Source organism: Triturus cristatus, chromosome 4_1, assembly GCF_964204655.1.
Source record: "Triturus cristatus chromosome 4_1, aTriCri1.1, whole genome shotgun sequence".
Taxonomy (NCBI): domain Eukaryota; kingdom Metazoa; phylum Chordata; class Amphibia; order Caudata; family Salamandridae; genus Triturus; species Triturus cristatus.
In genome coordinates, this window is record NC_140585.1 from 794,521,060 (window position 1) to 794,535,492 (window position 14,433).

Genomic DNA, 14,433 nt, shown 5'->3' on the forward strand with positions numbered 1-14,433 from the left:
AAAGGTCTGGGATGGAAGCTTTCAAAGCGTTAGATGGACTTTTTTGGTGTTGGCTTGAAGTGTTTTGGTTGACAGGCCACCCCTTTGTTCCTCGACCTGGATATCAGGGAAGAATCTATACATAGTTCGAAGTGGAGCTGGGTGACAATAGACTGAGTGTGTTAAAACACTAGCACTCGTGTGGAAATGCAGCCTTTGTGTTCAGATTCCTAATAGATTTGTTTGAAATGGAGCCTGGGTGGGAAGAGATGGAGCTTGTAAAAACAGGAGCACTCGTGTGGATGCTGTAACACAGAAAAAAGTAGCTCCTAAAACGGGAGCAGTGGATGGATACAAGTACTTGCTCCTTGCTCTGTGGGCGGGCCAAACGCAAGAGGCATGACGCATGCATGCCATGGACAAATAAGGGACAAAGGATATGAGAGCAACAATGGAGCATGCAAATGGTAAGCCTGTGGGCAGGCTGAAGCCCACGTTTTGAAACATCTCTTTCAGTTAGCGTATGCATTGTCTAGCCAAGACCTAAAAATATATCTGACATTTATCCAAATGAACAAGATGATCTCAGTTTTCTTTTTTTGTTAGAAGTAGTCTTTAAAAAATATTAACTTTTTGTTTCATCAGGTTACATGTCTTGCGTGTGACAACAAATCTAATACAGTGGAACCCTTCTGGGACTTATCTCTTGAATTTCCTGAACGGTATCACTGCGGCGGAAAGGATACTGCGTCCCTGCATCCATGCTTACTGACGGAGATGCTTGCCAAGTTCACGGAGACTGAAGCTTTGGAAGGAAAGATCTATGCCTGTGATCTGTGCAACAGTGAGTAAAGCCAGTATGTACATGTGCATATGTTTTGAACACACATCCACGTACAGCATGGAAAAAGATTACACAACCGAGCTTAAGTTTCTGAACCTGCAAAAGAACTAACGTTTTGCAGAATAGGTTTTTTGTAATTCTAAACCGTTAGTGACGTTTTCTTGTTGCTTGAGAGCTGTGCATAATAGTCCACCATAACCCCATGTTCACAAGTGCTTTAAAAAAAAAAAGAAATTCATGTAGCATTGCCATTCTTGCATTGCTTTACAGTACAAGTTTGTGCACATGGTTCTGTCTAGGCCGCTACATTGAGTTTATTTTGGGACTGCTTTCTCGCGAAGTACAATGAAACTGCTCCTGGAACGATAGACCCACTTTGATTTACTATTCAGTTTGTTTCATGGGAAGTTGGATATTTCTAATTTGGTTTGATCATGCGACACGTTTTCTACCTTAAAGGTCCATCTCGCAGTACCACTCCAGTTTATGCACAAGAGCGAGGGCAACCTCATCACAAACTACAATCCCAAAACTAACAGGCATACAATAATGATTATGGGTTTCGAGTAGTAGAATATGCATCTTTCGACAGAATTGGGGGGGGGGGAAGAAGAGCATAGTAAGTTAAGAATATATAGAATAATTGGAAGCGACAGAACCTAAGCAGCCATTAGTGGCAGACAGAGCTCTTTGTTCTGGGGTGTTCATGGTGTCGCACGACGTGAAACTGCCTTTCTATGTTTTTTTGTGCTGCGCAAGGAGGAATCCGTCTGGGTGCTTTAGAGGCGTAGGGTTTGAGGCCTGCCACTCATGTGCCATTGTGGCAGGATTAAATGGAGATCCTCTGCCACCACTATTTTAATTGTTTTGTTCTTTTATTGACTAGTTGACCACTGAGCTGATCAGTAACGTCTGTTACTGTCTTTCACTTGACTTATTGATTCTAGTTGCAGACACGGGCTCATAAACAATAAGGGCCAAGATCTGTAGTGGTCTAATGGATCACATTTCAGTGATGCTATTGGCAAATAAAATTGCCAGAACTTTCATCTCTGTTTGAACTCTTATCAAGTCACTTGCTTGGTGTGAGTTTCAGTTTACAGCCTGTACAAATAGTATTGCATTCCAAGCAACATAATTGGTTGTTTTAACTCCGCTTTCAAATTAAAGTATGTCTCCTTGCTGCTGCCAACTAATAACACTTTGAGCTAGGAGTAAGCTTTGACAATTTCTTGTTTAATTGGAAAGCTTTTATTTCCTATTCTCGGCATAATGTGTTTTTTCGGGTACGTCGCTTTCTTGTTCTTCTGGATTTAATTATCAGGTTTTTGCTCCTCATATTTCAATGCAGTGACAGCAGGTATAGCAGTCATGAATCCTATTGTTATTTTACCCTTTCATTCTAGATTTGCTTAAAGGGGAAAGGCACCGCCTATTCCTATTTACTTTTCTCCCCCCAAATCCCCCTTTTGAGAGGGAGCTTTTAGTATTGTTGGTTTGTCAGGTACTTGTAAGAGAAATGGTCCTTCTTTTATTCTCTGTCAGAATTGTTGTCTGGTTTGTTGTGCTTACTGCTTCTTCTCTTTCCAATTTCATTTGAAATATGTAATAAGCTTTGTTGTCAGGAAGGGTGCAAATGATCAACTGAATTGTACAGTGGATACTTAACCCCTTCCATGCTCATGACGGAACGGTTCCGTCATGAGCCACGGTTGAGCTGTGCTCATGACGGAACCGTTCCGTCATGAGCCCGCCCGCGCTCGAACCCTTCAGCACCGCGGCGGAATTCGCCCAGCGCTGAAGGGGTTAAACCAGACCATGATTTGTAACCTCAGACATGTAGATGCCCACCAGTGTTCCCTGCTCTTAAACATGAACCCCCTGATGAAGTATGTATTGGCCCTGGCCTGCTGGATAATTTGGGTTTCCACTTTTTACTGGCCATCTAAGTAGACGTTCAGCTGCAGTCAGTCCAGTTCCAGAAGATGGCACATGCAATGTGATGCCTACCAAGAGCGATCCCCCAGTGGATTACAAGGAAATAGAAAGAAAACCTATCTTACTATATACAGTAAATAACCTCTCGTAACACAGCTTGGCCCTGATACTTGTGACCCTGGCATCCACGGTGGGCATAATTAGATATAACTGGAGCGATGTATTTTAAAAGGAATAATGCATTGGCTAATGAGGGGCGATGTGCATCTAGTAGGCAGATCTCGAAGTACATCTCCAAAGATTATTAAATGGAACTTCCATAGGTGCCTCCATGCTAAATCCAAGAGTGGCCAATCCTTCAAATGTATTTTACTTTGTACTTGTACTCGAGCTTTGTCTTCTTAACCCCTGTAACTTTTTAACCACATAAGGTATCCATGCCAAATTTGCGTTCTTTTTTCCAACATCATGGGGATTCTAACGGTACCCAGGGTTTGTGGATTCCCCAGCCACAATACAGGTACATTTAGTTTTTTTGTGAAAAATTGGAAAAAAAAGGGCTACAGATGAAAGCGTCTGGTTTTTTTCCCTGCAAATGATATCAAAAAAGGGGTTGTTGAGGAAAATGTGTTTTTTAGGTCTCGCCTGGCGAACGCAGCGCGAAGCGCTGCTGTCGCCAGCGAGATCTATTGTTGCTGACTTGCCTCGGAAGTGGGACAGGAGATGTGCGCGCGCAGGCTTTTGGCGGATTTGAGTTGGTGTACGTGCTTGCAGCCACGCGGCGTGCACATCTCCTGTCCCCCTTCCCTCACAAGCCAGCATGAAGTTTCACTTTCGACTGCCATTAACCCATATGGTCCCCTCCACAGTCCCGTGATTCCCGCTTCCTCTTTAACAGAAGAACGTCTGGATACCTGCCACCACAAACCAGCCCTCCCGCGGACGGAGCTCAGGCAAGAGCGCAGCTTCTGCCCCCCCACCCCCATTCCTCGCCGCCTCACCTCTGGGCTTCAGAGCGGCGCTGATCTCCAGGCCCGAGCAGATGAGCTCGGCCATACGGACCTCCATGGCGTGGCTCCGACCCCCGGACTCCCCCGCCCCCCACCCGGCAGCAGCGGCTCAGTACCGCAGGCCTTCTGAACCCAGGCCGGAGCCGGGCCTGCGAGATACACAAGGGGGCGGGGCCACAGCGAGCGCGCTGGAGCATTTAAATCACTGCTTCGACTGGCACTGATTTTACATCAGACTTGCACAAGATCTCTCCCAGGATTCCTGCCAGGTTCCGAGCGCACACAGGTGGGTGGCTGAGCGCTCTGCCGTAAGAACGGGCTCGCGCACTGATAAGACGCCGCGCGGACTTTCATCGCCATCTACCGATCGCTGCAGGAATAAGGTAGTATACCGCGTCTCTCAACCAGGCGCTTCAATGAGTAATTAGTAAGTAACCTTTTTTTGGGGGGGGGCATATTTCTATAGCGCGAACTCGACCCAAAGGTATTGGAGCACTTTACATAGCACCGTATTTACATTACACATTCAGGCACGGGGAGATGAAATGATTTGCCCCGAATCACAGGATGTGGACGCGACCTTGAGGCTCAAACCCTGGTTTACTGCACCAGAGGTGGCAGCGCAGCTGACGGACCACATCCTCTCCCCAAAACCTTCAAGATCCGAAGCGTGTGCCAAGCCCAAGGGCCACTGACGCTTTTCCTATAGGTAGCTACAATGGTTTTCACTGTCCATATTTAGGCTTCGTTTACTGCTAGTTCTTTTGTAACATTACAAGCTGCAATGTTGCTGTCTGTCATCGCGCGCACAGATAGCTTACCGTTGCATACTTGAAATGTATGTCCGCAACAGACATGAAAATAATGAATAATTATTGTATTGTAGTTGCATTTATATAGCGCCCACTACCCCCAGCGAGGCGTCGAAGTAGGTGCTTTTTTAGTGTAAAAGGTATACACTTGAGATATTTGTTGTATTTTTCCCACGTTGCAATAGATAGTATACAACATACTCTACTGATCTACAAATGACTCCACCACCTTCCCTAGAATGACATACGCTTTTGTTCACTAGCCATTTCAGACCTGCACGTTACCTTAGTACCTGTTCATTATCTTGTTTTCCTTGCTGACAACTCCTTCATCCAACACAGAAAGAAGTAGCACGGTAACCGTTTTACCGTGCCTAGGACGTCTTTTTTCCTGTTCTGTTTTTTCGGTGCTGTGGCCATTGCTGTTAGGGACTGTCCTGTATGTTACGCAATCGAAATAACTCAATTAAACGTAAAATAGCTTTGTTTAATATTCATTACGTACGTTATGTGAGTGTGCACCTGGGGTTTCAATTCGTTAACGAGGATGACTCGGTAGTGAGTCAGCGACGTAAAACAGAACTCCCCTTTTATTGCTTTCCCATCATAATTTTACCTTCTTTGGAACTTTGATTTTTTTTTTCTGTGAAAGATACGTGTTTTATTAGTAGCACACATATTATGTCATATGGTTGTAACCTTGACCTCTCTGAAGCCAGCTGTTTTTCTGAGTGTAACTTCTGTTGAACATTATAACTGAAAAAGGAAAGCCTCAAAATGTAAATGTCAGTGTGCTGTATGGAATTCAACTGACTAAATGAGGCATTTTAAGGTTTTTGCAACAAACTTCTACAACAGATATCCAGGTGCTTTTACAATAGGGTGCCAACAAGTCTACACCTATTGCTTCAATTGTAGGGAAATATTCAAGATTGTGTTATCTTATCTATTGAGCAAATATAAATCAAAATAAATAATACAAAGAAGGGGGCTATCTGAGGGAAAAGGACAAGCAATGTGCACAAAATATTTCATACACTAACGTGCACATATAAATGTAACATATGAATTCAGTGCATTTAGCATCTTCACTCGTGGGAAAGGCAAATATCATAAACAAAATTAGGTTATGTAATGAAATCAGATTATATGTATGATGGTTTTGTAGTTCTACACTTCGCATACAGCTGAAAGTCCCAATATGAGGAAGTGCACAGAACATCTATATAAAAGCATTTGCAGTGCAATAGATCTTGCATTTACACAGGTTTGAGCTATTGACATTGTAAATGACAATGCCTTTTATTTTTGTTTTCATTTTTAAAACATACATAAAAGGCATTGTCATCTACAATGCCAATAACTCAAACTCTCGCAAATGCGAGACCTATTGTATTGCAAATGCTTTTTTAACTAAGTTTGAGGTTTGCAAGGGATTCTGGGTAACAGAACCTGGTGAGACACACACAAGTCACCCCATCCTGGATTCCACTTGGTGTCTAGTTTATAAAAATGTACAGGTTTGCTCGGTTTCCCTATGTGTCGGCTGCGCTAGGACCCATAATCCACAGGTAGGTACATTGCTAAAACAAGTCTGTGCCTAGTGGGCTTTCTACGACCCTTGGGGGGGGGGGGGAGGGGGGTTTGCCCCGATATGCCCCCAAGGGGGGCAGAAAGACTGTGGCTATGTTTTTGGGGGGTGTAGGAATTGGTATGCCCATTCTGGGCAGCACCCACACGCATATAAAAAGCATGTGTAATCGCTGGTGCATAGTGGGCTTTCTGCCGCCCCGGGGGCTGATCAGGGGCCACTGCCCCATCCGCTCCTCAGGGGGCAGAAATACTGTGGCATTTTTGGGGGAGGTGTGGGAATTGGCATGCCCAATCTGTGCTGACCTCAACCCTGAATAAAAAAAAATCCTGAGGCCTAGAGGGCTTTCTACCACCCCTGGTGGTGGATAAGGGGCTATTGCCCCAATATGCCTCCAGGGAGGGGCAGAAAGACTGTGGTAATTGTTTTTGGGGTGGGGGCATTATCATGGCCATTTTGGGCAGCCCCCACCCCTACATTATAAAAAACAAATCCCTGGGGCCTAATTGGGGCTGATCAGGGGCTATTGCCTCATCTGCCCCTGGGGGAGCAGAAAGACTGTAGCATTTTGTTTGGGGGGTGGGGGCATTGCCATGCCCTTTTTGGGCAGCCCCCAACCCATTGTCAATAAAAAAAAAAATCCCTGGTTCCTATTGGGCTTTTTGCCCCCCGGGGGGGCTGATTAGGGGCTACTGCCCCATCTACCCCCCCCCCCCCCCAGGAGGGGCAAAAAGACTTTCATTTCTCTGGGGCAGCAGCATCCTTTGTGGGCAGCCCCCACCCCAACATCAATAAAAAAAATCCCTGGTTTCTAGTTGGCTTTCCGCGCCCCCAGGGGGGGCAAATTGGGGACTCCTGCCCCGAACTGCCCCTCAGGGGGGCAGAAAGACTGACATTTCTCTGGGGGGGTGGGGGCATTGCCATGCCCTTTATGGGCAGCCATCACCCTGTCAATAATTTAAAAAAATCCCTGGTTCCTAGTGGGTTTTGTGCCCCTCCAGGGGGCAGAAAGACTGACCTTTCTCTGGGGGGGCATTGCCATGCCCTTTTTGGGCAGCCGCCACCCCAACATCAATAAAAAGAAATCCCTGGTTCCTAGTGGAATTGATTTCTGCCCCCCCCAAGGGGCAAATTGGGGGCTACTGCCCCCATCTGCACCCGGGGGGCAGAAAGACTTACATTTCTCGGGGGTGGGGGGGCATTGCCATGCCCTTTTTGGGCTCCCCCGCCCCAACTACAATAAAAAAAAATCCCTGGTTTCTAGTGGGCTTTCTGCCACCCTGAGGGGGCAGTTTGGGGGCTACTGCCCCCATATGTCCCCCAGGGGGCAGAAAGTCTTTTGCGACCAAACAAATATGGGGGGAGCAAAGGCCCTTGCCCAAGAGGCCGCTCCCCCCTCCCTAGCGCTAGTGGGTGGAATCCTGCTTGGGGATCGCCCTCCTGGATCCACTAGGGAAGGGTACCATTGGAAAGGGGAGATTCTCCCCTTTCCAACGATACCTCTCCCATCTTTTTCGGTGCTCGGGGGGCTGAGATAGCCCCACAAGCACTGAAACTGAGAAACTGAAACTAAGTTTCATTTTCGATTTCATTGCAATGACGATAGCGCGGCATTTGCGCGATCGTCATTGCAATGAAATACCAAAATATGCCTGGGGAGGCTAGGGAAGCTCTTCCCCACCTCCCCAGGCAAAAATTACAAGCATTTACAATGCAATGGTCTCGGCATTGGTAAAGTTAGAGCTATTGGCATTGCTCATGACATTATTTTTGTTTGTTTTTGTTTTTAAAACATTTAAAGAAACCGCATTGTTGTTTACAATGTCAATAGCTTAATCACTCAAATGCGAGACCTATTGCATTTGCACCCACACACAGAGCCACCTACACACACACACTGATTAAGCTATTGACATTGTAAATAACAATGCCGTTTCTTTAAATGTTTTAAAAACAAACATAAACAAAAATGTCATGAGCAATGCCAATAGCTCCAACTTTTCCAATGCAATCGTAGGCAAAAAGTGAGATACAAAAGTAGACATGCGCAACAAAACACTTGACAGAAACGTTTAGCATCACGAAACACATTTTGGCAACAAAAGTGAAACAGTTGTAACACATGTAACGAACAGTAGCAAGTGCATTAAAATTCAAAGGCTGCTAAATTTGTATATTAGCGTATAATTGTAGATCACTGGCAACAGTAGCAAGTTTGTAATGCAAGCAAGGCTAAAGTATCTTATGCAGAGTGCTTCAGTAAGGATGAAATACACGGCAAACGAAAGCAAAGTTTTACCGTAATGAGGCTAGTATTAGCGGTGAAAGCAAAAGCAGCAAGTCAATGTACTGCGCATGCGGTTTCCTTTAAAAGTAGGACTAATATGTTAGGCAAGCAGTTCGGATCAAAGGTAAAAAAAATGGTGGCATCTAAAAGTAACGCTTGCAAGACACCTAACTAATTCCCATAATTATAAAGCAAAACAAGTTGGCAAAGATGCAAGCTGTAAAGCAATTATACTACAAATGCGATAAACATTTAAAAAAATGGCAATGCACAAGCGTATCCTAATTGCTATGTTAGAAGTTACGTACCTTTTTGCAACAGAGATAGTTCAGCTCGCAATGTATAGTGGATTACGTTGACCCACGAAATGTCTAGAATGGCTGCTCTTCCAGTTCAGGTCCAGGAAAAGAGAAATAAAGGGGAGTTAATTAAAATGAAATCCAAAAGGTAAACAGCGATTCGAAAGCAAAAGGCATTCTAAGTTGTGTTTTAACAAATAATTGTACGATCCCTGACAACACTAGCAAGTCTGAAATGCAAACCAGGGGAAAGTCTTTTATGCAGAGAGCGCTTCACTAAGTATGAAATACACGGGAAACGATAGCAAAGCGGTACCGTAGTGTATATAGTAATAGCGGCGAACACAAAAACCAGCAAGGTAATGTGGTGTGCGTGCGTGCCCCTCCTAAATTCTGTCAAATATTTGTTAGCAAGTGATTTCGTTTTAAAAGAAAGTAATCGCGGCTTTGAAAATTAAAGGCAGCAAGATACCAAACGATGGCGAAGCGGTACCGTAATGTATATAGTAATAGCGGCGAAAGCAAAAACAGCAAGGTAATGTGGTGTGCGTGCGTGTCCCTTCTAAATTCTGCCCAATATATGCTAGCAAATTATTTCGTTGCAAATTTTAAAAAGCGCAGCTTGGAAAATTAAAGGCATCAAGATACCAAGCGAACTAAAAAGCGCATAACATGTTTGCAAAGGTTAACATCATAAAACAACTGCACTTGACATTAGAAAAACACGATAGAAAACGTTCAATGAGTTTATTTTAAAAACGGCAATACAATTGAAGTTGCTTACCTTTTAGCAGTAGAGATAGTTTAGCTCGTACCGGATGACATTGACCCAAGAAATGTTTTAGAATGGCTGCTCTTCGAGTTTAAGTACAGTAAAACCGAAGGAAAGGGGAGTTACTTTAAATGAATAACAATAGAGAAGTAACACTTGTTTACGAACAGCGCGTGTGTGAAATGTTGGTGTCTAGCCGTATGCTAATGTTTGGGTGGGGGGCTTCCTTGGAAGGATGAAAGGAATGGCTGCCTGAGAGTGTGTGCTATTGTTAGTGAGGAGGTGTGAATTCCGTGCGAATTGAATGTGAAAGCATGCATGGAACATATAGCGATTCAGTAAAAGGAAACGCGGCTCCAACCTGTCTGACAGCGTACAAAGGTGTTTTCAAAGGGAATTCAACGCACATGCGCTGTAAAGCTAAAACCTACTCCAAGAATACTAGACATTATAAATACAGGCAAATAACGAAAATAAGTAAAGAAACTTACCTTTAGATGCCTTACCTAAGACCCGCAAACAGAATTATACCTACAGAGTAAAGCACTTTATGCACGATGCTGCACGGGAACGGCAGGCCCGAGGAAGACCCGCAAACAGCAACATACATACCGGCTAAAGCAATCTTTGCATGACGCTGCCCAGGGAGGGGTCGGACCGGGGAATCCCTGTAAAAAAAACAGTAAAAATAAAGCGTTAGATAAGGGACAGAGAAGATGCCTTACTACAGACCCGCAAAACGCATCATACATACCCATGGAAAGCACTCCAAGCACGTTGCTTCCCGGGAACGGTCCGGAGTGGGGCATACCTGTAAAAAACCAGAAAGAAATTTAGTTGGATAACAAAATGAGGCAATGCCTAGAAAAGAAAAAAAAAATTGAGTTACCTGTTTATAACTGCGTTCCGCCTACCGTGCGATCTGGAAAAGACTGTCACACTCCCACAACAGCAAATTCATCCAAAAAACGTGCCCCACCCTCACGTAATCACATATTGAATTGCACACAATACACGTGACTGTACTTTCGTTACAAAACCTGTATTACTATCAAATAAACAGTCTAAGATCCAACAATAAATAAGAAAATACATCGAAAAAAATTACAGCATCGATAACTCACAAACATTATAATCACAGTAAAAGTAATTTCAAATAGAACATAAGACGTATAAAAGATTCACACTTACCTGTTTGTAGCTGCGTTCCGCCTACCGTGCGATCTGGAAAAGACTGTCACACTCCCACAACAGCAAATTCATCCAAAAAACGTGCCCCACCCTCACGTAATCACATATTGAATTGCACACAATACACGTGACTGTACTTTCGTTACAAAACCTGTATTACTATCAAATAAACAGTCTAAGATCCAACAATAAATAAGAAAATACATCGAAAAAAATTACAGCATCGATAACTCACAAACATTATAATCACAGTAAAAGTAATTTCAAATAGAACATAAGACGTATAAAAGATTCACACTTACCTGTTTGTAGCTGCGTTCCGCCTACCGTGCGATCTGGAAAAGACTGTCACACTCCCACAACAGCAGATTCGTTAACAAAAAACGTGCCCCACCCTCCCTTAATCACATATTGAATTGCACACAATACACGTGACAGTACTTTCGTTACAAAACACCCGTATTACTATCAAACAGCCTAAAAATCAACAATAGCTAATAAGAGCTGTAACTTACCTTGAGACGAGGCTACTCACAATTGTAAAAAAGATACAAAACACTACGAAAACAGAGACATAACAGACAATTAGAAATAAAACATAGACATATTATATTTACCTCCCAATTACTCGTCAAAAGAACATTAAACGTATAAAAAAAATGCACTTACCGGTTTGTAGCTCTCTTCCGCCTACCGTAGCATCGGGAAAACAAGTCGACAACAGCAGATTCACAAGAAACCGTGCCCCCCCCTCCCCAAAATACACAACACTTTCGACCAAAAAAAAAACCCTATCGCTATACTAACAAAAACATGACCAAGAAAAGTACATAAAGATACAACGTAAAACACTACCCAAATTAATAATTACATGAAATAATTAAAAATCGCGTACTCTTACCTAATAGCCGAAGGTACGCCGCTGCACCGGAACGACCCAGACCGGAGAAGCCCTGTAAACAAACAAAAAAAAACAGACTTACTTACAAAACGTACAATAAACCTTACCTAACTCCCGCAAACACCACCATACTTACCGAGGAAAGCGCTCCCTGCACGCCGCAGCACCGGAACGACCCACACCGCTGAAGCCCTGTAAAGAAACAGAAAAAAAAAGTTACTTACAAAACATAGAGGATGCCTTACCCGAGTCCTGCAAACACCACCATACTTACCGGGGAAAGCGCTCCCTGCACGCCGCTGCACCAAAACGACCCAGACCGGAGAAGCCTTGTAAAGAAAAAAAAAGTTACTTACAAAACGTACTAGATACCTTACCTAAGTCCCGCAAACACCACCATACTTACCGAGGAAAGCGCTCCCTGCACGCCGCTGCACCATAACAAAACCAACCAGGTAAACAACGGGGAAGCCCTGTAACAAAGAAACTAAAAGTTGGATACAAGGCAAGAAAACAATAACAAACGTACATAAAAACAAAAACCTCGCTTACCAGACAGCTCCGGGAAGCCTTCGCCTCACAGCAACAGACACGAAATGACCGTGGAAAGAGTGAAAACAACAACAAAAAAAACACGCCCACCAGCGGAAAAAGGGGCCGGCCGGCGATAATTAGACTTCTTGAAAAAAACACGCCCCCCGATCCGAAAAGGACGGGGCCTAATCGGAATGACGGACCTCTTCTCCAATGGCTGGCCAGCATTCAAGAGGCCTGCCAATGGAGAAGAGGGGAGAAGAGAGGCGGGTTCAAGCCCCTCTTCTCCAAGTCATTAAATCTCGAAAGCGCAGCCTTCGCTAGCTGAGACCTAAAAAGGGAAATCCCTCTGCTGTCTGCTGCAGAGGGATTTCCTGATCATGTGCTCATGACGGAATAGTTCCGTCATGAGCACACTAGAACTTGTGCTCATGACTGAACCATTCCGTCATGAGCACAGAAGGGGTTAAAGATTAGATGTTTTCGAGGCAGCGTAATTTTTATAGTTTTCCGATAACAAGATGGCAAAATAAGCTTCCCAGATACAAGAAATTCCGCACAATTTAATTTTATGGGGACTTTTTTGGAATGAGATGTTCCTTGTAGCTCACCAGAATAAGATACCATATTATAAATATTTTTATTAGCAGATTTCTTCATATTTATAACATAAACTGTGTTCCCGAGGTCTCAAAGGTACAAAAAGTGGAACGCGCCCTGTAAGTGAGACAGCCAGCAAGACTGCCCACAACTAATTATGGCGACTGCAAAGAACAGTGCGTTGACCTGCAAAGAACAAAAGGAGAAATTACCAGACGGCATACATAGAAGCAGATATTGCCCAATGAACTAACACCGAGTCACTCAAATCTGGTATCCACACTGAACAGCAGTGCAATGTGCTATCACAAACAGAAGTTATGAGGACTGAGTGCTTTGATTACTAGTTATTGCATAAATACAATCTTCTCGCAATAGTAAGGACCCCCATACCACTACATACCACTACTATGTTCCCCAAAATAACCCTTTCTTGACTCTCCTACGCTACCCCTCCTTGCATCATCTGACACTTTTTACTATACCGATCCCCCACAACAAACCTTTCTAAACTCTTCCCTCTGACTCCTCCCCTCTAAAAACCCTTTTTACTCATCCAAAAGCCTCCTCCTAATGCTATGACCTAAAAAAAGAAATTCTTCACTCTTCTATCCCTCCACTATCCCTTTCAATCAAAATAACAGACTAACATGTTCACTTCTCTAATTCCATATTCCACTATACTAATTCACCACTAATCCTTTATGGGTGCCAGAGTAGCGTGCTACTCACCAACAAAGCGTTTTAACACCTCATCGAGGTTACAAGCACTATATAAATGCAAACCTTTCTCCCTTTTTCTTTTTTTTTTTTTTTTTTTTTACCCCTCCCCGACCCTTCTCAATCCAAATAACTGACTAACATATCCACCACTCAAATTACTCCATATTTCACTATACTAATTTTCAATACTAATCCTTTATCGGTTCCGGAGTAGCCTGCTACTCGCCAGAAAAGCGCTTCAACACCCCATCAGGGGTAACAGGCGCTATACAAATACAAACCTTTTTTCCTCTTCTATCGTTCCGAATCCAAATAACTAACTAACATATCCACCACTTAAGTTACTTGCATGTTTCACTATACTAATTCAACACTAATCCTCTATGGGTCCCGGAGTAGCGTGCTACTCGCCGAAAAGTGCTAAGACGCCTCGTCGGGGGTAGTAAGCGCTAAACAAATGCAATTAAAATGCAATACAATGTTACACTGTGGTCAAACTGCTAGTAGCCACATATAAATGCGTTGATGTATGTTTTGATGGTAATTTAATACTTTCAGACGACAAACTTGTGGCGTACAGTTACTTCACACGAGTTATAGTTTCTTCAGATAAGTAACTATAACTGTTGAACTTCTATGGTTTTGTGTGGGTAAAACATGAAACTAACTAGAACATCCCTGTAACCTTTGATATATATTTTCTTTCTCCCCCCCAGTCAATTTGTTTATTTAAAGTAAATAAAATTGGATCTGCATCCCTAAATATTCGAAGTTTTATTTCTTTAAGAGCTCCAAAACTTCTGAACAGATTTACACATAATTGCAAAAAGGGTTCTTCTGGACAAAGAACTAGCTTTCTGCCAAATTTGGTGTAAACCTGTTTAGCGGTTCGACCTGTAGCGGTCTAAAAATGTCGAAATCCCCATAGACATTGCATGGGGAAAAATAGTTT

At 43.5% G+C, this 14,433-nt stretch overlaps 1 protein-coding gene across 2 annotated transcripts in view; it reads left to right on the forward strand.

Annotated features, from left to right (window-relative positions):
• USP44 (ubiquitin specific peptidase 44) overlaps positions 1–14,433 on the forward strand; it is a 243,494-nt gene that overhangs the window by 69,073 nt on the left and 159,988 nt on the right. For both annotated transcript variants that reach the window (XM_085653378.1, XM_085653379.1), the window contains exon 3: positions 625–823. In XM_085653378.1, the coding sequence (XP_085509504.1) occupies positions 625–823 (199 nt within the window). The remainder of the gene's footprint in view (positions 1–624; positions 824–14,433) is intronic.